Below are 26433 nucleotides of genomic sequence, written 5' to 3'. Positions count from 1 at the left end.
TGGTTTTGGCTCAGGTCATGATCTTATGGGTCATGGGTTCGAACCCTGGGTCAGCTGGAAGTCTGCTTGAAGATTCTTTCTCTCTGTCCATCCTGTCCCCCCACTCATATGCTCTCTAAAATAAAATAAATCTTTAAAAAAAGGTTTTACTTATATTTTTTAAAGATTTTATTTATTTTACAGAAAGAGACACAGTGAGAGAGGAAATGCAAGCAGGGAGCCCGATGCGGGACTGGATCCCAGGACCCTGGGATCCTGACCTGAGCCAAAGGCAGATGCTCAACAACTGAGCCACCCAGGTGCCCCAGAAATATTTTACTTATTTTTTTTTAAAGATTTTATTCATTAACTTGACAGACAGAGATCACAAGTAGGCAGAGAAGCAGGCAGAGAGAGAGGGAGAAGCAGGCTCCCTGCTGAGCAGAGAGCCCGATGCGGGGTTCGATCCCAGGAATCTGGGATCATGACCTGAGCCGAAGGCAGTGGCTTAACCCACTGAGCCACCCAGGTGCCCCGATTTTACTTTTTTTTTTTTAAAGTAGTCTGTACAGGGCGCCTGGGTGGCTCAGTGGTTAAGCCGCTGCCTTCGGCTCAGGTCATGATCTCAGGGTCCTGGGATCGAGTCCCGCATCGGGCTCTCTGCTCGGCAGGGAGCCTGCTTCCTCCTCTCTCTCTCTCTCTGCCTGCCTCTCTGCCTACTTGTGATTTCTCTCTGTCAAATAAATAAATAAAAAATCTTAAAAAATAAATAAATAAAGTAGTCTGTACGACCCAATGTGGGGGCTCAAGCTCACAGCCCTGAGATAAAGAATCACACGGTCCATGAACTGAGCCAGCCAGGTGCCCAATATCCATTGTTCTTTATGGTCTGTGGTTATCTTTAATAACTACAATTCATTCCCCCTCTCTTTTTGACTACAGATGTCATTCTGGTAGTGTCTGGCAAGAAGGCACTAACGAAACCACGATGTAAGTTTTTGGAATTAAGGATGATGACGAATTTGTTTAACTGCAAAAATTATAACTACAGATTAAAAAAATTGAGGAAAAAATACTTTAACTTGTATGCACATGATGATACTGGCCCAGAATGACAAAATTACAAGTTGATTTGAAAATCCACAATTGCAATGGCATGTTTTAATATATCCTATCAGGAAATGGAGAAAATAATATTTGTTAGTATACAGCAGTTAATAAGATTTTAAAGGAACATGTACAGAAATGTTGGTTTGATAAAAGAAATGTAAATCACATACAAACATAACTGAAAATGGACTGAAGAATTAGGTTCAGTTGTGAGTAATGAGAAAAACCCACAGTTTGCCTGTAAGAGGAAGGTGTTTATTCTCACAAGAAAGGACTGGGTCACAGAAGTCACTGTACAATGCAGTAGAGAAACAAACTACCACAGGGTTCCTTTTGACTGCATCACTGTAGCTGTGCTGGTGGAATGAGGAACCCAGGACTAGATGCTCACTACATGTATTAGACCTTATACAAACACAATCCAGAGAAGAAGGATGTCAGCGCTTTAAAGGACATTCTCAACCATGATAGTCTACATGTGTTGCCTCGTGGACACAGGATGGCTTGCAGGAAAATCCAAATGGCATCGATCTCTGCTGTGGAACTTGTGGACACATCTGTGGAAACCTATGCTCTGAGAAAATGGAAGTCAAGGAGTTGGTGGTGGTACTGAAGATACTCTTGACTGGCAGGGCAAAGAATGGCCTGGAAGGTGTGTGGAAAACGCCTCTGGTCTCTATCACTACCTGTACTGTAACTCCAAAAATGAAGGCCTTGTTCCCTTCTGCCTTCCAAATCTCATGCAAGTGAGGCTATTAGTGAATTCTAATAGGAAACTATAAAGAGAACAGATTCTAGAAAATTAGGTCAAAACATTACCCATGTTGACCTGGCACATTCCAGAAGAGAGCCATCTCCAATTCTACATTGTTTTTTGTTTGTTTGTTTGTTTGTTTGATCACAGGTCTCTTAAAGTGTAATATCCAAACCCACAGGAGAAATGACGAAGAATAAAAGGAAAATAAGTAAACAGCGATTCTAATGAGATAATACCCTATGATAAACTCTGCATACTTACAAATGTACGCCAACTACTTATTAGCCAGGAAAATAAGTCTCTTTTGATGAAAGAAAAAGAAGGAAATCTTTTCTCATATGAAAGGAGGACTATTTATAATGGATAAGGAATATCCAGTACCTGTGACATGAGGTCAATAGGAAAATGTCAACAAATACCAAAATGTCATTATTCCTTGGCCCCTTCACTTACTGAACAATTAAAAAAATATTAAAAAATTAGCCCTCCTTACATATTAGAAATACACTTTAACTCATCCATTGATCCAACAGACTTCAAAAGGGAAAGACAAAAATTTTATGACCTGATTCAAGGAAAAACGCTACCTACTAAGCTTACGTATGTACTATTGCTTAAACAGTGGTTACAGAATTGTCTCGACTCAGTGTCCAGCTGAAAAGCAACAACTGGAAGCCACAGTCCGGAGACTGAGTTTCAGAATGAAATTCATTATTTTTAATTTTGAAGCATTTCTTTCATGTAGCGAATTCTCTGGAGTACTATACTTGAATTAATTTATATCAGGCTTTCCCCTGTTGCTTTCATTTAGAGCATTTCTCTCCAGTGGTGTTTTTACATGACCTTGAATTTGTTAAGACTGAAAACTCTCCTGTATTTTTCAGTTATAATGTACCTATCTAGTGTGCATTCTCATCACATGTTTATGTAAGGATGTGGGCCAATTGAAGGCTTTTCCACAATGTTTACATTCCAGAAGTTTCTCTCCAGTGTGAATTCTTTCATGGCTTCTAAACGAGCTGGGTCGACTGAAGGCTTTCCCACATTCTTTACATTTATAGGGTTTCTCGCCAGTGTGCACTCTCATGTGTCCCCGAAAGGTTGTGCGATAAATAAAAGCTTTCCCACATTCCTTACATTCATAGGGCTTCTCTCCAGTGTGCGTTCTTTCGTGTACTTGAACATAACTTGAACAACTGAAGGCTTTGCCACATATTTTACATTCATAGGGTTTCTCTCCTGTGTGAGTTCTCTCGTGTATCCGAAAGGAACTGGGACAATTGAAGGCTTTCCCACATTCCTTACATTTATAAGGTCCATCTCCAGTGTGTGTCATCATGTGTCTTCGAAAACTTGTGAGAGAAACGAAGGCTTTCCCACATTCCTCACATTTATAGGGTTTCTCTCCAGTGTGAGTTCTTCCATGTATCTGCAAACCTAGAGGAGAACTGAAGGTTTTCCCACACTGTTTACATTCATAGGGTTTCTCTGCAGTGTGAGTCCTTTCATGTCTTCGAAAGGAAGTGGGACAACTGAGGGCTTTCCCACACTGCTTACATATATAGGGTTTTTCTCCAGTGTGAGTTCTCACATGCACTTGGAAAGTGGTCAGCCAGTGGAAGGCTTTTCCACATTCTTTACATTGATAGGGTTTCTCTCCAGTGTGAGTCCTTTCGTGTGTTCGAAAGGAACTAGAACAACTAAAGGCTCTGCCACATTGTTTACATTCGTAGGGTTTTTCTCCAGTGTGAGATCGTTCATGTATTCGATATGAGCTGGGACAGCTGAAGGCTTTCCCACATTCCTTACATTTGTACGGTCCAACTCCGGTATGTGTTATCATGTGTCTTTGAAAGCTTCCAAGAGAAATGAAGGCTTTCCCACATTCCTTACAGTCATAGGGTTTCTCTCCAGTGTGAGTTCTTTCATGTTTTCGAAGGGAACTGGGACAACTAAAGGCCTTACCACACTTTTTACATTCATAGGGCTTCTCCCCCGTGTGAGTTCTTTCATGACTTCGAAAGGAACTGGGACAACTGAGGGCTTTCCCACACTGCTTGCACTGATAGGGCTTCTCTCCAGTGTGAGTCCTTTCATGTGTCTGAAAGGTTTGATGATATCTGAAGGCTTTTCCACATTGTTTACACTGATAGGGTTTCTCTCCAGTGTGAGTCCTTTCGTGTTTTCGAACAGACTGGCGATACCTAAAGGATTTCCCACACTCCTTACATTTATAAGATTTCTCTACGCTGTGATTCCTTTCGTGTTTTTGAAAAGGCTGGAGATAACTGAAAGCTTTTCCACATTCTTTACATTTATAAGGCTTTTTTCCATATTCCTGATACTTGTATGGTTTAGGTGAAGTGTGAGATCGCTTATGCCTATTAAGGGATGAATGGCGCATAAAGACTTTTCCACACACGCTGCATTCCCATGGTTTTACTTCAGTAGTTTTCTTATTCAGATTAAGATTTGGAATAGGACTGAAGTTTCCGCCACACTGATTACCTTCTTTACTTTGGCAGAACCTCTCTACCGTATGACTTCTGTAAAACAAAAACCAAAAAACCACCAGAAGTGTATTATTGTGATTTCCCATCTATTAGTAAATACCGGAATTACATTGTTATCAATTACATGTAGGGGAAAGGGTAGGTTTTTCTGTCTTGTCTGAATTGTTTGAAAATGCGTATTCTACAAGAGGGCTCAACCATAACTATTCTATGAAAACAGTGATAGTCACATATGGAGTTTCTGGATAATATTTCCAAATGAACTATTTTTGAAAACACTGAAGATGTGTCACATTTAAGAAAACACTTTTGGTGAAAATTTTCTAGAAGGAAATACATCTGAAGCTAGGCTTGCTTTTGCATTTTCGTAACATACAAAGATTCCCTTGGATGCTGCTTTCCACCATGAGTGCTACTCACCTTAGTTTTCTTCCCTGGTTTTTGTACTCATCTTCAATGTTACGGTCTTTCCATTTTTTCCCTACAATGAAAAACCAGAAAAAAACAATACATTATAGAAAAATTATTACAAGTCCATGATGAGTTCTGACCACGCCTGAGTTACCGGAGTATTCCTTTTCCCATTCCAATTCAAAGAATGCTGATGGGCGAGAAACACTTGTCCTCTAATGGACAAGGTCAAAGTAAGGTGTCGTCCTTACCTATTGAGGCCAGGTTCCTCAAGGTTTCCCGCATCACATCTCTGTAGAGCTTCTTCTGTGAAGGATCCAGCAGAGCCCACTCCTCCAGGGTAAAGTTTACAGCCACATCCTCAAAGGCCACTGGGTCCTAAAACATCCCACATATGTGCAGAGGAGGATGGATGAGACAGCACTAGGAATCTACAGTCAATTCGTAAGAAGCTCACATGATTCTATCTCAAAAAATTCTATGACTTGGTCATCAGAATTCTCACTCTCTGTATGTAATCATTTCTCATACATTTAGGAACATCATGAACACATGGAAATTATTTCTACTTTTTTACTTTGTTCAAATCTTATTGCTCTCTGATGGTGGCGTCCAAGGCACATCAGTGAATGCGAGAAATGATATACAAAGGAAAGAAACATTTGCATTTTGAGACCACCAATTCCTTGTGAGAAAAAAACTCAGCTCCTTCCTTATTAGCCACCATATCGCACAGCACTCCACGAAGTGCAGGGTCACATCCTCATGAAGTTTTAATGTGTAAAAACACAGTGAAACATGGGGAGCTTTTCCTTCTACGTCCATTGTCAGACATGTAAGGCCAGAGGGCCTGTGGGGATCCAATGTATAACCAGGACCAGCTGGCCATATTGTCCTGAAACACTCCAGGCCATAAGAAGTAGTCGGATGCCACTGGCTGAATGAACATACCTAGCAGAAAGTATTAATTTTTTTTTAAAGATTTAATTTATTTATTTGACAGAGAGGGATCACAAGCAGGCAGAGAGGCAGGCAGAGAGAGAGAGGAGGAAGCAGGCTCCCTGCTGAGCAGAGAGCCCGATGCGGGACTCGATCCCAGGACTCTGAGATCATGACCTGAGCCGGAGGCAGCGGCTTAACCCACTGAGCCACCCAGGCGCCCGAGAGTATTAATTTTAACTTGTCTATAAGAATTTTTGTCAGAAACTGAGTTATTCCTTTCTATTTGTCCCATTTCATGGGGCGAGGGAGTTACCCAGAAACTACAGCTCAAAAAGAAGGCATCACAACTTAGAACTCTACAAAAATCCCTACATTCATGGGCCTCAGAGCTGTCGCTCACCAACTTTTAGCATTTATACACACATCTACTGGGATGGCTAAGAGGCTAGAAGAGCTTTTCCAGAACCATTAATGGTGTACTCCAGGCCCTGCTGAGCGTGTGGAATGGGACAAAAGCTGCAATTTGCAAGGAAGGTCATTTGAAAGCCACATGCTTTGGTGGCAAGTGTGCCCACTGCTGTAAAACACACACAGGGCTCAGTGGCATTTTCCTCCAAGAGAACAGAAGACCTCCCTTCTCCAATTTCCGGAGGCAGTGATTTTCAACCAGCTGCTCTGGAGGCCGCCCTTCCATTTCTCTCACTTCTGTCCCCTGAGGTACGGCACAGGACAGGACTGCCTCACCTCCCGGCCTGCACAGCCTGCAGCTAATTCATTCCCCTAAATGCTGGTCTCTGAAAAAGATGATTAATCCACAGAGGTCTATATGCAGGGGATAACAGCTCCCACACAGTAATTTGGATGGCAGAGTTCACCCATTTGGTTAAGAAAAGAGAGGGGAAACTCACACTTCTTGGTAGATCCACGAAGTAAAATGAGCTCCCTGGGTGGGCTCTAATGACTCTTTCTATAATGGACCCGTGCACTTGCTCACAGAACGTCCTATGACCCAGTGTGCAGAAGGGAGTGGACACTACTAGCAGGCACGAGATTTCTGATCCTTATGAACGCCTGCCCATGGTATTTGTCCTTGGTTGGTATCTAGGAGCCAAGATGTAAGAGGGAGCCCATCAACCTGATGAGAGTGACTCAGTGTGCCAAAAGCTTATAAATTTATAAACATAAGCCAAAGTTTATGCAAAGAATATGATACATTCCAAACTCTAGTTTTCACTCTGAGAGTCTGAATTTTCATTATGCACAGAAGGGAATGCCTGTGTGACCCAGGCACTGAGTCTCTAAATAAGCTTCCTGGGAAGATAACATTTCCATGTGCTGTCACAACAGGTCGCTTGGGGGACTGAACCCTTCCTATGGAGTAAAACAGGAGGTAACATCTCCTTGAAGCTTGCATCTGTTTTCCTCCAGAACAAATTTACTTATATTATAATTTTTAAAGTTTATTTATTTTTAAGTAATCTCGACACCCAATGTGGGGCTCAGACTGATGACCCAGGATCAAGAGGCACATGCTCTTCCAACTGAGCCAGTCATATACTTCCCCCCCACGGCCAAACCAATTTAATTAAATACTAAACAAAAAAAAAATGGATGATAGTTAATGATCCTAATAGAAAAAAACTTAAAGTTTTAAAAAGATTTTATTTGGTAAAAGAGAGAACAGGCAGGGGGAGAAGGCAGCTCCCCAATAAGCAGGGAGCCTGATGTGAGTCTCCATCCCAGGACCCTGGGACCATGACCTGAGCCAAAGGCAGAGGCTTCACCGACTGAGCCACCCAGGTGCCCAAAAAGATTTACATTTTTATTGAGCATCAAAGAATGAAAAAAGTGAAAATATGGTACATGTTCTTAGAAACAACTCCATTTCCCAAGATGTTTCCTCTCCCAAAATGTTTTTCTATAAAATCCCATCAATCCTCAAAACAGACTTTTTTAGGGATCAACAAAAACTATTCCTCCAAACCTAGTATGAGGAAAAAAGGTCTTCCAAAGAACAAAGGGGTGGCTTGCCTAATACACATCAAAGTTTCTTAAACTATAGCATTCCAGACAGCACAGTATTAGCAGAGAGAAAAACAGACCAAGAGAAAGGAAAAGCATCTTCCATGGGCCAGCATTAAATTCTGGAAGCTGGTCAAGGGCAGATCAGACATTGTGATCTATACAGTGGCAGACATCAGAAACCCTTCTGATTTTTTAAAAAAATTTTATTTATTTATTTGAAAAGTGGGGGGGCAGGAGAGAGAGAGAATGGGCAGGGGGAGGAGCAGATGGAGAGGGAGAAGCAGACTCTCCACTGAGCAGGGAGCCCAATGCGGGGCTCGATCCCAGGACCCTGGGATCATGATCTGAGTGGAAGGCAAATGCTTAATTGACTGAGCCACCCAGGTGCTCCCAGAAAGACAAACTATTATCTACCTGGAAAAATGCATTGTATTCACTTCTTTCTTTTTTTTTAAATTTTTAATTTTTTATAAACATATATTTTTATCCCCAGGGGTACAGGTCTGTGAATCACCAGGTTTACACACTTCACAGCACTCACCAAAGCACACACCCTCCCCAATGTCCATAATCTGACCCCCTTCTCCCAACCCCCCTTCCCCCAGCAACCCTCAGTTTGTTTTGTGAGATTAAGAGTCACTTATGGTTTGTCTCCCTGCATTCACTTCTATTCCATGGAAAATAGCCAATGTATTATAGATGAAACTAGGGCACTTGTAGAAGTCATAGATAAATGCTTCATTGACCCAAAAATAGGGAGGGAAAGAGTAAGACCTCAAACTAGAGACTGAACAATTCATAATCAAACTAAGGAAATTAAAAAACAAGGTAGAAGAAAATATCCGTAATAACGTGCAATACTAAAGAGTTAGGGGCGCCTGGGTGGCTCAGTTGGCTGGGTGTGTGCTTTCAGCTCAGGTCACGATCCCAGGGTCCTGGGATCAAGCCCTGTATTAGGCTCCTTGTTCAGTGGGGAGCCTGCTTCTCCCTCTGCCTGCTGCTACCCCCTGCTCGTGCTCTCTGTCAAATGGATAAATAAAATCTTAAAAAACTATACTAAAAAAATAGTTTGCAGAGTTAAGACTGAACAGTTTAAAAATTAGAAAATAATCAAAACATATTTAAACAGGAAGATGAAAGACCATATATGAAAAAAAAAAGTCCATCTGGGGGTGCCTCTACAGTGCAGTTGGCTAAGCATCTGACTCTTGGTTTTGGCTCAGGTCGTGATCTTGGGGTTGTGGGATCAAGCCCCACGTAGGGCTCCACATTCTGTGCAGAGTCTGCTTGGGATTCTCTTTCCTTCTCTCTCTCTGCCCCTGCTGCTTGTGCCACCTCTCTCTAAAAAAATAAATATTAAAAAAAAAAGTCTATCTGCTAAGTAATAAGAGAAAAAAGAAAGGCCAAGCACATTACATTTCATACTGATTAGGATAAAAATTAGTTAATTTAATAACGCCAGGTGTGGATGACCAGTCACCAAATACATAAATCATGCACGAATGGAGGAAACCATCAACTGATATGCTCCATTGCCATTTCCTGTCAAAATCTGAATTTGATCACAAGCTACAATATTCCTCCAATGTCCACAGAGTTTATTGTGTATTTGCACTTGGGAGTCTGACACAAGAAAGAAAGGATATGTATTTTTTTTTTTTAAGATTTTATTTATTTATTTGACAGAGAGAGATCACAAGTAGGCAGAGAGGCAGGCAGAGAGAGAGAGGAGGAAGCAGGCTCCCTGCTGAGCAGAGAGCCCGATGCGGGACTCGATCCCAGAACCCTGAGATCATGACCTGAGCTGAAGGCAGCGGTTTAACCCACTGAGCCACCCAGGCGCCCAGGATATGTATTTTTAATGAGAGTAAAAATGAAATTTGAAAAAGCCCAAATACCAAAAGCAAAGCAACGGGTGAATGAGTTGGATGGCTCGCAGCCTCAAGATACAAGCATTTACGAAACATACCATTGCAAAGAACCAACCAAAACACATTTTGAATGTGATTTCATTAATATCTATTTACTTATTTAATAATCTATCTATTATTTTTATTTATTTGACAGAGAGAGTGAGAGAGCACAAGCCGGGGGGCGGGTAGTAGAGGGAGGGAGAAGCGGGCTCCCTGCTGAGCAGGAAGCCTGATGTGGGACTCGACTGCAGGACCCTGGGACCATGACCCCAGCCCAAAGGAGACACCCAACCATCTGAGCCACCCAGGCACCCCTATACTCATATATCTAAAGGTAAAACTAAAAGAATACCATTTAGTGGGGAAAAAAATGATGGCAAAGGTTAGGGCGAATAAAGCATCAAGTCAGAGGGCATTCATGGTGCAGGATGGAGAGAAGGTAGATCAGGAGTCTCAGGAGACAAAACCTGTCCAATGCCCACTTATAAATAATGATGATCACAAAGATGTTATTATTACTATTATATTGTTATTACTATGAAATCTTCCCATGGAGCATTATATGTATCATTTTCTGAATATATTTGATGATAAAAATTTAAAGAATTAAGTTTGGATTAGTATGAAGTTCTTATTTTTTATTCTTGGCCCTGTGATATAGAAATCTGAATCCTAGTTCACAGATTTGGGCAGCAAAAAAACTGATAACAAGTGTTTATTTTGAAAGAATTGGTTACACAGCTCTTAAAAACAAAGGGTGAGACACACTGGCATGGAAAGATGTGAAGGATTTATCAACAGAATAAGTAAGTAAAATGCATTGCAATAGATACACCAGGTTACCTTTTCTGTAGCTCTAATAGTCACCCGCAGAGGAAGGTAGACGCCCACCCAAGATCTGACTCAGATCAGACTGACCGCACACACAGGCCAAGAGGGGATGAAAAGATTTCTTCCATAATGCAAGTGCCCAGCGGAGGTAGGGCAGGGCAGGCCTCTCGACCAGGGGAGAAGTGCCTTGAGAAAGCAAGGAAAGGAACCTGGTTGGGTTTTTTATGGAGGTTTGGGAGTGGGTTAGGGTGGGACTTCGGGAACGGGGACAAGGCCTTCAGGGAACCGAGTATCTTGCCAGCACCAAGGCAGTGAATAGTTCGGCTGTCTTGCCCCCTTGTACGAAGATGGAGGAAAGGAGAGATGAAGGTTGAAAGCGATCAGCGGACAAACGTTAAAAAATGTCAGACGCCTGGTTTTAGGTCAGCCATGTAAGGAGTTCAGACGCTGGTATTCTTGTCCTCATAGGAAAAAACCCCACACATGTTAAAATCAACAACTCTCTTAGATCCATCAGAGAACTGAGGTTACAGGGAAACTACTGCTTCCAAAGTCAGAGAGACAAAAAGTAGCCAATTAAAAATATGTCCAAAATATTCTGTTCTTTACCAGGCCTTTCCTCTCAAAATCTATTTATTTTTAAAGATTTTATTTATTTATTTGACAGAAAGACAGTAAGAGAGGGAACACAAGAAGGGGGAGTGGGGGAGGGAGAAGCAGGCCTCCCACTGAGCAGGGAGTCCGATGCGGGGCTCGATCCCAGGATCCTGGACCATGACCTGAGCCAAAGGCAGACGCTTAATGGCTGAGCCACCCAGGCGCCCCTCAAAATCTATTTTATGAGAGCATGACTGACTGGGATTTTCTTGGCACCTGGTGGACCTGAGGAGGTGGAGGACAGAGAAATACTTGTGATAGTGACACATTCTTCCTTCTGACATGAAGTATGTGACAATTCCTCTAACACCACGGCTCCAACTCTGATTCCCCCAGTATGTGGCCATTAGTTCAACTCAGTACTAACACTAAGCGTCAGATTCACAGATTAAGCACTCACTACAACAAAACTGCCCCATTTCAGATGCCAGCCTAAATGGGGTGTCTCGTCTACTGACATTTCCAGCCAGCTGACTACAAATCCACAGATGCCTCTGAAACCCCTGAGGTTTGATAATTTGTTAAAACAATTCTGAGAACTCAAGAAAGCACTGACTGGGGTGCCTGGGTGGCTCGGTTAAGCCTCTGCTTTCAACTCAGGTCATGATCTCAGGGTCCTGGGATTGAGCCCCACAACAGGTTCTCTGTTCCACAGGGAGTCTGCTTCCCCCCTCTCTCTGCCTACCTACTTGTGATCTCTCTGTCAAATAAATAAAATCTTCCAAAAAAAAAAAAAAAAAAAAAAAGAGCACCTGACTTACAATTACTGGTTTATGACAAGAGATAACAACTTAGGAACAGCCCAATGGAAGAGATACATAGGGGAAAGAATGAGAGCAGGGGTGAGGGGGGCAGGATCATTTGGAGCTTTCATGTTCTCTCCCTACAAGCTGTCCCCACCTCCCCCTGCCTCCAGCACCTTCAGGGGTTCACCAACCTGGAAGTTCTCGAAGTCCCATCTTTTTTTTTTTTTTTTTTTTTAAAGATTTTATTTATTTATTTGCGAGAGAGAGAATGAGAGCGCGAGAGAGAGCATGAGAAGGGGAGGGTCAGAGGGTGAAGCAGATTCTCTGCTGAGCAGGGAGTCTAATGCGGGACTCGATCGCAGGACTCCAGGATCATGAACTGAGCCGAAGGCAGTTGCTTAACCAACTGAGCCACCCAGGCACCCCTCGAAGTCGCATCTTTAAGGGTTTTTTTTTTTTTTTTTCTTTAAGTCTTCCCTCTCCAGAGGCTGGGAACTGGGGCTGAAAGTTCTAAACTTCCCATCAAGGCCTGGCGTTTCTGGTGTCCAATCCCCATCCTGAAGCTATGTAGGAGTCCACCAAGAAATGCCTCATTAGAACAAAACTCTCTCTCTCAGCCTTACCGCTCGGGATTCTGAGGGCTTCAGGGATCTTTGCCAGGAAGCGTGCTCAAGATCAAATGTCTTCCCTGTATTTACCCCAGTTGGCTCAGCTGGTTAAGCGTCCAGCTTTTGATTTCAGCTCAGGTCATGGTCTCAGGGTTGTGAGACTGAGCCCCGCATGGGACTCCGTGTTGGGCGTGAGGCCTGCTTGGGATTCTCTCTCTCTCTCCCTCTGCCCATCCCCACAACTCCCTCTGCTAATTCAGGCTCTCTCTTAAAAAAAAAAAAGAAGTCTCCAAGGAGACAGAGCATTCCATGCTGCTTATGTGAATAATAACGTGGCAACATACATGAGTTTCCCATGGACAGAACGGCAATGAGAAACAGTCGAATCCACTATTAGAGCTGAATACATCAACACCCTTTATTAGTAATCAGATCAGCAGGAAGAGTATCAGAGAAGTTGCAGTTTAAATGGGCAACGCTATCACTGCATTTAGTTGAAAACTGTGGGATACGTCATCAAAGAGAATACACATGGAAAATTCACAAAGACTCCAATAGTGCAATCTGGTCATCTGAATGACCAAATATATTTTTGCACACATATTTGGTTGTATTCCACAGTTCGGGCCTCAAAATCTACCCCAAACCTTGGAGTTTGCTAAGGGCTGGAAGTGATGAAGGGGCTGGTGCTATGTTAGTGCAGGGACTTTGGGAAAGCACCTGAGGAAGGGGCTGGGTTGCCAACAGGGCACCATTTGATTGGAAAGTTGTAACTTTCAGTCCCCCCCAACCCCCGACCTCCAGGGGGCCCAGGGGCTGGAACTGAATCAGTGGCCAAAGGACAGTGATTTAACCAATCAAGCCTATGTAATGCAGTCTCCACAGAAACCTAACAGGATGGGGCTGGAGAGCACCGGAAAGTGACGGGACAGTGGTGCATCCAGGCAACACGAAGGGTCTGAGCCCTTTCCCTATACCACACCTTACCCCCCTCCATCTGGCCTTTCCTAGTTGTAACTTTCTTTTTTCCTAGTTGTAACTTTTTATAGTAAGTGGCAATCTAATAAGTACAATGTTTCACTGAGTTCTGTGAGCCCCTCTAGCAAATTAGTGTTCATCAAAACAGAGCCAAGGAGGAGGTTGTGGGAAGCTCTGATTTATCACCAGTCAGAATAGGTCACAACCTGGACTTGTGGCCGCCCTCCTGAGTTGAAGGGGGTTGACAGAAATTCTAATCTGTAGGTCAGAGCATGGGTAACAGCCTGGTATGTGCGTGCGGTCTCAGACCTCAACCTCAGCCTCTGGAAGCTGCCCCTATCTCTAGAAGTCAAAGCTAATATAAGGAGACAAGAAAAAGAAATAAAAGGCATACAGGGGTGCCTGGGTGGCTCAGTGGGTTAAAGACTCTGCCTTTGGCTCAGGTCATGATCCCAGGGTCCTGGGATCAAGCCCCGCATCAGGCTTCCTGCTCCACGAAGAGCCTGCTTCCTCCTCTCTCTCTGCCTGCCTCTCTGCCTACTTGTGATCTATCTCTGTCAAATAAAGAAAATCTTAACAACAACAAAAAAAGGAATGGGAAGTAAAAAACAAAAACTGTCTTTGACACATATAAAAATGACTATCTAAGGAGCAAATGTCAAACAATCCACCACAACAAGGAAAGTCCTCTGAACTAGAAGAAAGTAGAGTAAGGCTGAAGGGATAAAAGGTTAATATAGCGGGGCACTTGTGTGGCTCAGGTGGTTAAGCGACTGCCTTCAGCTCAGGTCATGATCCTGGAGTCCCAGGATTGAGTCCTGCATCGGGCTCCCTGCTCCACGGGGAGTCTGCGCTCCCTCTGACTTCTCCACTCGCACGCTCACTCCCTCTCTCAAATAAATAAATAAAAATTTTAAAAAAGGTTAATCTAGTAAAGGAAAAATTGTGCCATCCTATAGATCCAAACAAATAGAGTCAACTGATCTATGACAAAAGACAAAGGCCATTCAATATAGAAGACAGTCTTTTCAACAAAAAGTGCCAGGAAAAGCAGAATCCACATGAAAAAAATTCTATAGATACAGAGCTTACAGCTTCTGTAAAAGTTAACTCAAAACAGACTCAGAGATATATAAAAAATTCCCGTAAGATAACACAGGAGAAAATTTAGACGACCTGGGGTTTGGTAATAATTTCTCAGATAGAACGCCAAAATCAAGATCCATGAAAGGAAAAATGATAGTTGAGTTTGGCTTCATTAAAATGAAAACCCGATCTGTGAAAATTAAGAGATGGAAAACAGAAGCCACAGACTGGGAGAAAACCTTCACAAAACACTTCTCTGATAAAGGGCTAGTCTCCAAAATGTCCAAAGAATTCTTAAGACAAGAACAGTAAGACAAGCAACACAATTAAGAAATGGGAGATGGGCGCCTGGGTGGCTCAGTGGGTTAAAGCCTCTGCCTTCGGCTCAGGTCATGGTCCCAGGGTCCTGGGATCGAGCCCCGCATCGGGTTCTCTGCTTCCCCCCACCCTCTACCTGCCTCTGCCTACTTGTGATCTCTCTCTGTCAAGTAAATAAATAAATAAAATCTTTAAAAAGAATGGGAGAAAGATGTGAACACACCCTTCACCAAAGATATATAGATGGTAATTAAGCATATAAAACAATGCTCAACACCATGTCATTAGGAATTGTGAATGAGAGAATGATATACAGCCTGACATTTATTACAACAGCAAAAATTCAAGACACTGAAAAGAAAAAAAAACCAACAACAAATAATAGTGAAGATGTGGGGCAATAGGAGCCTTCATTCATGGCTGATGGGAATGGAAAATATATGTCTATTTTGGGAGGTGGGCAGTTTCTTTTTTTTAAGTTTTATTTATTTATTTGACAGAGAGAGATCACAAGTAGGCAGAGAGGCAGGCAGAGAGAGAGAGGGAAGCAGGCTCCTCGTGGAACAGGAAGCCTGATGCCGGCCTTGATCCCAGGACCCTGAGATCATGACCTGAGCCGAAGGCAGAGGCTTAACCCACTGAGCCAGCCAGGCACCCAAGGTGGGCAGCTACGTAAAAAACAAACTATTTTTTTAACCATATTAGCAGTCCCCATCCTTCCTATTACTCCAAATGAGTTGTAAACTCATAAAAATACTTCATAAAGAAACCTGCACACGAGTGTTTATAAAAGCTTTATTCGGGATTGCCAAGACTTACATGTAACTAAAGTATCCTCCAACAGGTGAATGGAAAAGTAATCACTGGGACCTCCATATAATGAAATATTATTCAGTAATAACAGGAAAGGAGGTATCAAGCCAGAAAGACGTGGGATAACCTCAAAATCATATTGCGAGGTGAAAGCAGAGACTATGGCAAGGCTACCCACTGTATGGTTCAAGCATAGTTCTGGAAAGCTCCAAACCAGAGACAGTTAATTAGCTACAGTTGCCCGGGATCTGGGGGGTGGGAAGGAGGAATGACTAAATGGATGGCAGGGAGTGCTTAGGGAAGGGAAAGTAGATACATGATCCAGAAATGACAGACACACATCATTTGATGCTGTGTGACACAGAGACTGGCTACTGCAGACCAAGGGACTTTACCACATCAGTACCGGCTCACGGAATGTAACAACTATAACACAACAATGCGAAATATAAAAAATAGGTCAAACTATATGAAGGCAAGAGGGTTATGTGGGAACTCTTTGTCCTTTGTTTAAGATTTTATTTACTCATTTGAGAGAGAGAAAGAACATGCGCGTACCTGAGCACACAAATGGGGCGGGGGCAGAGGGAGAGGGAGAAGCAGGCTCCCCATCGAGCAGGGAGTCCCACGCAGGGCCCCATCCTGGGACCCTGGGACCATGACCTGAGCCGAAGGCAGATGCGTAACCGACGGAGGCACCCAGGCGCCCCCCTCTTCTGATTAAGTTTTCTGTAAAACTAAAACTGCTGTAGAGAAGTCCGCCTGGGGAAAAAAAAAAAAAAAAGACAGAGGCGTTCATACTCATCCCTGCTGACTGACGACTAAAGAGGCCATGGTTCATTCAACTGATCTGAATTTATCAGTGACCTACATGGCACCCTCTGAGGCCTAAACCCAGAGACTTGGGAGAACAGAAATTTCCACTGAACGCCTTCCGGACAGCCAGCCACCGTGTGTTCGGAGAAGCGACATGAGTGTCTTCGTTGCTCTCAGTAGCATCTAGAACTCAAATGGGGTAAGGCGTGTCCAGGCAAGGACTCGCACTGGGACCTCAGCGCACGTGGAGACAAATATCACCTTGGACAGGTCTAGGAGGAAAAAGTCCCCAACTTTTTACCACGAAGGAGCATCTCTTCACAATCCCCCAAGAGTCTACAAACGTAGCTGAAGCCAGCGCTGGTCAGTGCTAAGGTGATGGACTGATGAAGGGCGGGCACAGTTTGGGGCCTGGGGCCACTTCTTGCCTCAGAAGCCCATGGACAAGGTAAGGCCATCACGGGCAACCCCAGGAGGCCTGAGGAGTGGTCACCGAGGCCTCTGTCCTGAAACAGTGTTGGGGGCACTCACAGGTGTTCCTGCTGTGTGGCAACCGGACCAGAGCCCAGAGCCTTCCGTGTTGTCATGGGGGTTCCTAGACAGGGTGGACCATTTTGAGCAGCAACGGGCTCAAGAAGGATTTTAAGCAAAGAGTATGTTGCGGCCACAACACCAAAGGAATCTAGCCAGTGTGGTGGCTGTGGAGAGGGACAGCAGTTACTTCAAGGAGTGTGTCAAGGAGGGAACAGGCTCCAGATTACCAAATAATTTTTAAGATTTTTTAAAAAAGATTTTATTTCTTTGAGAGAGCACAAGGGGAGGGGCACAGGGAGTGGGAGAGGGAAGCAGGCTTCTTACTGAGCAGGGAGCCCAATGCGGGGCTCGATCCCAGGACCCTGGGATCACGACCGGAGCCGAAGGCAGAGAGAGGCTTTAACCCACTGAGCCACCCAGGTGCTCTGAGAGACAGGAAAACTGAAGGGACCTCACAAAAAAAGCATTTTTTTCCTTTGCTACTTTTCCTGCTTCTATTCTTGCTAGCACCTGTACCCCTGCCTTACACAAGCCTCTTTTTGTTTTTTTAGGAGATTTTATTTATTTATTTGACAGAGAGAAAGAGAAATCACAAGCAGGCAGAGAGAGAGGGGGAAGTAGGCTCTCCGCTGAGCAGAGAGCCCGATGCGGGACTGGATCCCAGGACCCTGAGATTATGACCTGAGCTAAAGGCAGAGGTTTAACCCATTGAGCCACCCAGGTGCCCCAAGCCTCTCTCTCTTTTTTTTTTTAATTTATTTATTTGACAGATAGAGATCACAAGTAGGCAGAGAGTCAGGCAGAGAGAGAGGAGGAAGCAGACTCTCCGCGGAGCAGAAAGCCCAACGCGGGGCTCGATCCCAGGGCCCTGAGATCATGACCTGAGCCGAAGGCAGAAGGCCTCTTTTTTTTTTTTTTTTTTTTAATAGCCTCCCATACAGGGCCTGAACTCAGGACCCTGAGATCCAGATTTGAGATGACTTCAAGAGTCAGAGGCTTAACAGACTCAGCCCCCTAGGCACCCCCTTACACATGCCTTAATGTATGTCCTCCTTGTAAAGACCAGGGAGTTAATGATTTCTTTGGTGTTTTCCAGTACAACAGATAACATCCAAGGAATGGCCTGGAGGGGTCAACGTACACCTTTTCAAAGACCACTGACTCCAGATACCCTGCCGCCAAGACACCTGGCTCCAAGGCACACGTGAGGTATGGAGGACACCAGAGCACTCGTGCTCACTGGGCCAGGTCCCAGACACCTGAGAGGACACGTACATCAAACCAGCATTCTCAATAAGAACCCCAGACCCAAGGGGTCCCTGGATGGCTCAGCTGGTTAAGCGTCTGCCTTCAGCTCAGGTGATGATTCCAGGGTCCTGGCATGAAGCCCTGCATTGAATAAATAGAACATTAAAAAAAAAAGATTTTACTTATTTATTTGACAGAGAGAGAGAGATTACACGTAGGCAGAGAGGGGTGGGGGGGCGGCAGGAAGCAGGCCCCCTGCTGAGCAGAGAGCCCAATGTGGGGCTCGATCCCAGGACCCTGAGATCATGACCTGAGCCGAAGGCAGAGGCTTTAACCCACTGAGTCACCCAGGCGCCCCCCAGCCCCCGCCCCGCTCTCTATCTTCAATAAACTCTGCTCTCACTTGCTGCGGGCTTACATTTGATTTCTATCCTAAGCATAACCAAGGACCCTCTTGGCTGGTCCTGTGGGACCCCGTCTGGGTCTTCAGAGCCAGTTTCTCTACATCAGTTTCAACACTTTTTTCTTCGGTTTCCTCTGGTTTTGTTTCGTCCATCACTGGGTATACTTCAGGGAGCGGGGTGCTCTCTACCTGGGTATTTGTACACTGTTTCCTCCTGGGAGCCTCAGAGCAGCGCCAGCAGGGCCTGGAGCCTCCTGCATGACCGCTGGTTGTTTTATTGAGCTTGAGAACCCTGGACTCAGATCAAGTTTGAACTAATGCCTTTGCTGTGCCACAGGAGGCCCCTGAGTGTGTCCCTTAAACTTGAAGCTCCAGATCTTTGCTGCAGGAGGCAGGGGTGGCACAGAGGTACTGAAGGGTCCCTGGGATTAGGGGTGTGGACTCAGTCCACCGGCTTCTGGCTGCCCTGCCCTCTCCTCTTTCTCTAACTCAGTGACCACTATTTCAGGAGTGACCCCCCTTCCCCGTGGGCCCTCCTCTTGCACAGGATAGAGTCCCCTCTGCCACTCTACCCTCAGGTATGTGGGGCCAACCGAGGCTCTGTCACAGTGTCACCCTACCACAGACATAAATCAGCAAACACATCGTCCTGGACCACTTTAAGGAGGGCCTTGCTCTTACACTCCTGCTCCCACATGCCTGGGGATTGTGTAAACCGCCGAGTCTGGTAGGCTGAACACAGAACTGAGGTGTGGGAGGGTCAGCCATGCGACACGAGGCAGCACAGGTCACAGCACGCGCTCCCCAGCCCCCAGTGTCCGCAGAACATGCCTCCATCAGGCATCAGCGCAGGTGAGGTCAGAGCAAGAGAAGCGGACCCACAGCCTAGTGGTCCTGCCCGGATGTGGCTGGTGGTGCCAGTGATTATGGTCACCTGCGGAGATGTGGTTCCCATGTCGAGACTGGGGTCAGTGTGGCACCAGGACATACAGACACAGAGCAAGAAGGTAGGAAAAGGTTTACAAATCACATAATAAAAGTCTCTGGGGAAGGGAGGGCTGGCCCTTCAAGCAGCTCTGATTGGGCTTCAGAAAGCAGTGAAAAGAGCCTGGTCTGGGGTTCATTGTGTTTGGGGGGTGGGGCTGGGGCAAGAATCCTTGCCCGGGGCAGGGGCCTGTGTGATCTGAATCTCTGGCCAGCTCTAGAGGAGACACCACTTAGACTTTCTCATCAGCCTGATCCAGTGGGAGGCAGAAGACAAAGAGGGAGGGAGGAAACTTAAACTGTGAGCAAACATCCAAAATACGGAAGCTGACTGCTCATACAAGGAGAAAATCGTGGTTAGGAAAAATGCACATTTGCAAGAGCTTGTCTTCATGTAAAGACAATATATATATATAGTCTTTACACATATATTATTATTATATATGTGTACATAATATACATATATATGTATATATATAATATACAGAATATATAGTCTTTATATTTATATATTTAAATTAACATATTAGAAATATAATATTTAAATAATATATTAAATAATATAAATATATTATACTATATATAATTTATATATTTATAATATACATTTAAATTTAAATATATCTAAATACATATCTAGAGATTATATATATATATATAATATGTCATATAAAGACATATAAAGGGTGCCTGGGTGGCTCAGTGGGTTAAGCCGCTGCCTTCGGCTCAGGTCATGATCTCAGGGTCCTGGGATCGAGTCCCGCATTGGGCTCTCTGCTCAGCAGGGAGCCTGCTTCCCTCTCTCTCTCTCTCTGCCTGCCTCTCCATCTACTTGTGATTTCTCTCTGTCAAATAAATAAATAAAATCTTAAAAAAAAAAGACATATAAAGAAACACTAACAGGATGCTCAAGAAATGATCAACACTCATTTTTGGGGGTGGCTGAAGCCAGAGCTCCGGAGTAGACCAGGGTGTTCTGGCACTGAATCTCCTTAGACTATATTTTACATTTTTTGCTAACCCTTGCATATATTTTTTAAGGTAAACAGTAATATATATAAGCAATAGTTTTTCTTTTTAATACCCTTTCTTTTGAATAACCTTCCTATGCTTTTTTAAATTTAATGAAAAGTTTTTTCTACACAGGAAACCATTCTAAGATTTCATCCTTTAAACATGAACACTTATGAGGTGCCTGGGGGGCTCAATCAGCTGAGTGTCCAGTTCTTGATTTCAGCTCAGGTTGTGATTTCCAGGCTGTGGGACTGAGCCCTGTGTTGGGCACTGTGCTCAGCAGGGAGTCTGTTTGAGATTTTTCTCTCTCTCCCTCTGGCCCCCCAGTCCCCGGTTATGTGCACACATGCTCTCCCGCTTTAAAATAAATACATATTAAGAAAAACAAACATAGGGATGCCAGGGTCGCTCAATCATTGAGAGTCTGCCTTTGGCTTAGGTCATGATCCCAGGGTTATGGGATCGAGCCCCGCATCAGGCTCCCAGCTCAGCTGGAAGTCTACTTCTCCCTCTCCCATTCTCCCTGCTTGTGTTCCCTCTCTCTCTGTGTCTCTCTCTGTCAAATAAATCTATAAAATCTTTTAAAAAATGAGTATTTATAAAAGTTTAAGCCATGAGAAACAAAAAGAATTTCAAATCTCTTTGCATAATAAAAGGCACCACAGTTGGTGGAAAAATTGTATAGCTCTGTATAGAAGAATGAAACTTGACCATTCTCTTATACCATACACAATGATAAACTCAAAATGGATAAAAGACCTCAACGTGAGGCAGGAATCTATCAGAATCCTAGAGGAGAACATAGGAAGTAACCTCTTTGATATCGGCCACAGCAACTTCTTTCAAGATATGTCTCCAAAGGCAAAGGAAACAAAAGCGAAAATTAACTTTTGGGACTTCATCAAGATCAAAAGCTTCTGGGACGCCTGGGTGGCTCAGCTGGTTGGGCGGCTGCCTTCGGCTCAGGTCATGATCCCAGGGTCCTGGGATCGAGTCCCGCATTGGGCTCCTTGCTCGGCGGGGAACCTGCTTCTCCCTCTGCCTCTGCCTGCCTCTCTGTCTGCCTGTGCTTGCTCACTCGCTCTCTCTCCCTCTGTCTCTGACAGAAAAAAAAAAAAAGATCAAAAGCTTCTGAACAGCAAAGGAAACAGTCAACAAAACAGATAATCACGTCGAAAAACGGGCAGAAGACATGAACAGACACTTCTCCAATGAAGACATACAGATGGCTTATAGACACATGAAAAATGTTCATCATTATTAGCCATCAGAGACATTCAAACCAAAACCACAATGAGATACCACCTCACACCAGTTAGAATGGCCAAAATCAACAAGCCAGTAAACAACAAGTGTTGGACAAGATGTGGAGAAAGGGGAACCCCCTTACACTGTTGATGGGAATGCAAGTTGGTGAAGCCACTTTGGAAAACAGTGTGGAGATTCCTTAAGAAATGAAAAATAGAGCTTCCCTAATACCCTGCAATTGCACTACTGGGTATCTACCCCAAAGATACAGATGAAGTGAAAAGAAGGGCCATCTGTACCCAATGTTCATTGCAGCAATGGCCACAGTCGCCAAACTGTGGTAAGAGCCAAGATGACCTTCAACAGACGAATGAATAAGGAAGATGCAGTCCATATACACTATGGAGTATGATGCCTCCATCAGAAAGGATGAATACCCAACTTTTTAACAACATGGATGGGACTGGAGGAGATTATGCCAAGTGAAATAAGTCAAGCAGAGAGAGTCAATTATCATATGGTTTCACTTACTTGTGGAGCATAAGGAATAACATGGAGGAAACTGGGAGGAAAGGAGAAGGGAGCTGGGGGAAATCGGAGGGGGAGACGAACCATAAGAGACTGTGGACTCTGGGAAACAAACTGAGGGTTTTGGAGGGGCGGGGGGAGGGGGCTGGGAGAGCCTGGTGGTGGGTATTAAGGAGGGCATGTATTGCATGGAGCACTGGGTATGATGTATAAACAATGAATCTTAGAACACTGAAAAAATTAAATTAAATAAAAAAACACGAAAAAGAAAAAAAGGCACCATTGTTTCTCCTTTCAACTTTCACTGGGGGGTTAGGATTAAGTAGCATATTATAATTCACTAAAGATTTGGCCTTCAGACATGAAATGTATGGGAATTATCAAAGATTTATGCACGTTTTGAGTAGTTTTCCTTGTATCAATTAAAAGAGGAATTAATTTGCCTTAACCTTTAACTGTATTACAGCGTTCAAATTTCCAAAGCTCCCTCTACACACACATACATACACAAAACCTGACCTAAAATGTAAAACCTACCCAAGAACCTCAAATACCCCCATCTTGCCTCTTGAGAACCTTTTGCCTAAAGGGAACAAACATTGTTTGGTTCCAGGATTCTTTCCATTACTTCCACTGTATCTTTCAATCGACCTGTATTTTCAAAATCCAATAACTAAAAATGTCATGCTCTCACAAAGCAAACAGTATCACACATGGCTGAGGGAAGCAACCTAAAGTTAAAGGTTACAAAATGCAATATACAAACATACAAGGAAAGAAACGCAAATATTTGAATCAGATGAGATAAGCAGCCTGCTCCCACAACTCAGAAGGAAAATTCATATTCCCAGTTTGTGGTCCAGAAGGCACCTGTTGGAATACAACCTCTAGAGTCAGAGAGGAGGTTTGGGGAGGAACACTTGGAGCCCCAGGAATGAAGCCTGGGAGCTGTGTACACAACTCCCTTAGGGCATAATGGAAACATTTCTCTCTCAGGGTTCCATTCACATAAGTTAAGAAACTACTGGCCAGATTCGGTGTAAGGATCTAACTCAAAAGAACTCCCCAATTCACAAACACTTGGTCCAGAAGACCTACCTCCTGATCTTCAGACTTTCTCAATGTACAAAATTACTCTGAGTGCACTTACACTGCACACACAAAGCTCAAGCTTATGTCTAGAAACAGGCACAAGGAAACCACAATTTCCACCCCAGGAAGAGCAGCACTGCCCTGTCCTGTAATGCCATCCCCCACGTACACAGGCATCCCAGCTTTCTTTGGTTCTCTAGTTTCTCTCAGTTCCTTCGGTGCTGTCTTCCAGGAAGAACGAGCAGGGCCTTCAAGTACCTCCCTTCTCAGGCTCAAGGGGGAGTCCTTACCTTAGAAACACTGAACTCAGGCTTCTGCTTCCTACCAAGTTGCTCTGAACCACCACTAATTCCTCAAATGTGATAAGCCTAAGGTCTGGACAAAATCAAACCTGGTGTTTATGAATAAGGGAGAAAAGAAAACTGTAAGGATTCTTCTAGTAAAACAAAGAGAACACACCAACATCTACTTCTTTTGAAAATATAAATATGTTAATTACAATTTCCATCGCAAAAAACTGGAAACAATCATAATTGAACACACTTCTAGGTACTTCAAGTCTAAGTCCTGATACTGCATTTCAAATCACCTAAAAGGACAAATCTCTGGGCCTTAACACACCCGCTCATGGGAAGGAAAAAAAAAAAAGGAAACAAAATTTATAATAAATGTAACAATGGAATTTTTTCCCCCTGAAATTCACCCCTTTCTTGCCTCTTTGTAAAATTTCATACTTTGGAGATCTACTGGTTAAAAACATTTTAACTTAACTGAAACGTGCAGGCTTAAAGTTGAATAAAGTCACAAACTCACATAGGGTCAATACTGACAGGAGACAACACTCAGGGAAGTCTCCAAGGAGGAACCGCCAACCAAAGGATTTCCCATAGGAAGTCGATGCCCAGGGAAGACCCTGGGAGGAGAGGCAAAGGGATTTCATGTGACGTATTCCAGGTGTTTAGTCGTGGCTCTCCTCTTAAGTAAAACATCCATGGGTCAAAAAGATAAATCTTTAAAAAAAGAGCCATCCATGGCTTTGTAGGTAAATGATAAAATACTGCGTAATATGAAATGCATCCCGGAGAACAAATAGTTAATAATGATGCTCTGAACTGGAGAGGAAAGATGGCGTTTCAGAAAACACGGAAAGATCTGGAAATTGAGGCATTTATTGCCAGTCCCATGAAGAGCTAGGCTGGGGGCACAGGGTCGTGACTTTGAGACCCTACTCCCCAAATGTTTGGAAAAGTGCGGGGACACTGAGTCCCCCCAGAGAGAGGGAAGGGGACCCCATAGACCACAGCACCTCCCGCGCACGAACCTGGGAGAATGAGGCATGACCGTCCCCTGATGACCCTCCCTGTGGTCATCGCCCGATCTGAGGGGATCGCGGCCACGCAGGGACGGGACAGGATGGCATGGGTCCCTGCGGTCGGGCCGCCCCGCGCTGCGTGCCGCGCCACCCGCGGCCTCGGGTCCCCAGACTCCGGAGTTCACCGCGGGGAAGCCAGGTCCAGCCGCGGCCGGTTCCAGCCGGTCCCACAGCCCCCGTTTCCCGACTCCCGGCCCCGCACACTCACCATTGCCCGCTTTCTGGGGTACCGGGTCGACCACCATGTGATTGCCGCGGCCGGCGGGGCTCACGGCCACAGAGGATGTGGCGGAAGCTCCCCAAGCCTTTCAGGACAGCGCGAGGTGATGCGAGCCTCAGCCGGACAGCGGCGACGGCACCCAGTCCCCACCGTCCACAGCGCGTCGCCCGCACGTACCGTTCCAGCGACTCCCCTGATTGGGCCGTGCGCGAGGCCCCGCCCCCGCCCGCCTGAGTGACAGCGGGCCGGAGGTCACGTCTTTGAGTCGACCTTGCTCGGGCGGCGGGCTGCCACCTGGTCTCTGCGAGGACGTCGCTCTGAACCGCGAGGCCGCCAGGCCACTCACGGAGCCGGGACCCTTCCTCACCAGCACGGACCCAAGTGACCTCACTTAGTGCGGAGTCTGGTTCCATTTGGATCCTGGACCGTCTGCCACCAGGGAGTCTTCTGCCCACCACGCCCCCCAACCGCACTCGTTTGTATGGAAAGAATCTCGAAGCCTTGGGCCACTTAGCGTGCTGGGAGGTTTGAACCCCACAGTCCTAGACCAGCCCCGAAGCCTCAGGTGCTCGCAGGTCAGAGACCTACTGAGGCAAAAACCCACTGGAAAACCTTTCAGCGTCATTCCGTGGATACTTACCTGCTCAAAGGTCAAAGGAGGAAACTGCTTAGGGACAAGAGACGGTGAAGGTACCGAGGATAAAGCATGGGGACAGCGGCCATCGAAGGGGCAGGACAGGCGAGCCACGGAGGGAACGTGAGACTCTCACTACTGCCCACACTTAGGAATCTTGATGATGACTTCGGGGATGTTTATATTATTAGCAAATCCTACCGCAAAACATTTTGTACATTCTTTCCTCAATATATGTGATGATAAACAATTTTAAGAAGTATTTAAGATCGAAAAAGACATAATTTGTATTTTTTTTTTTCTGTAATGTGGTAATGTGAGCTTTCATTTCCAGCTTTAGCAGAAACCCCCAAGGTTTGGTTGAAAAGTAGAAAATAAAACACACCTTCTAGGAATACATGAAAGGGGTTATTACTTTCATAATGGAAGTTTCTGGGGAGGACAAGGCAGGCCTCTCAAGCAGGTGGGAATGCCTTGACAGAGCAAGGAAAGGAAACAGGCATGTATTTTTTTTTAAATTTTTCTTTTATTTATTTTTAAAAAAAAATTTATATATTTATTTGACCGGGAGATCACAAGGAGGCTGAGAGGCAGACAGAGAGGCGGGGAGAAGCAGTCTCCTCCCCAGGCAGAGAGCCTGATGCAGGGCTCTA

At 44.7% G+C, this 26433-nt stretch overlaps 2 protein-coding genes across 2 annotated transcripts in view; one reads left to right on the top strand and one right to left on the bottom strand.

Moving 5' to 3' along the window:
* Positions 1 to 26433, top strand: part of MAN2B1 (mannosidase alpha class 2B member 1) — a 135673-nt gene that overhangs the window by 26812 nt on the left and 82428 nt on the right. The gene's annotated exons all lie outside the window — the stretch shown is intronic.
* On the bottom strand, positions 1041 to 25349 carry LOC131823571 (zinc finger protein 709-like). Its single transcript, XM_059160076.1, is given in 5 exon segments — positions 1041 to 2895; positions 2898 to 4392; positions 4780 to 4840; positions 5022 to 5148; positions 25135 to 25349. Coding segments are annotated over 5 exon segments (1725 nt in total). The 5' UTR covers positions 25138 to 25349; the 3' UTR covers positions 1041 to 2856.

This window comes from Mustela lutreola, chromosome 2 (genome assembly GCF_030435805.1).
Source record: "Mustela lutreola isolate mMusLut2 chromosome 2, mMusLut2.pri, whole genome shotgun sequence".
NCBI classification, from domain to species: Eukaryota; Metazoa; Chordata; class Mammalia; order Carnivora; family Mustelidae; genus Mustela; species Mustela lutreola.
This window is presented reverse-complemented; position numbering and strand designations above follow the sequence as displayed.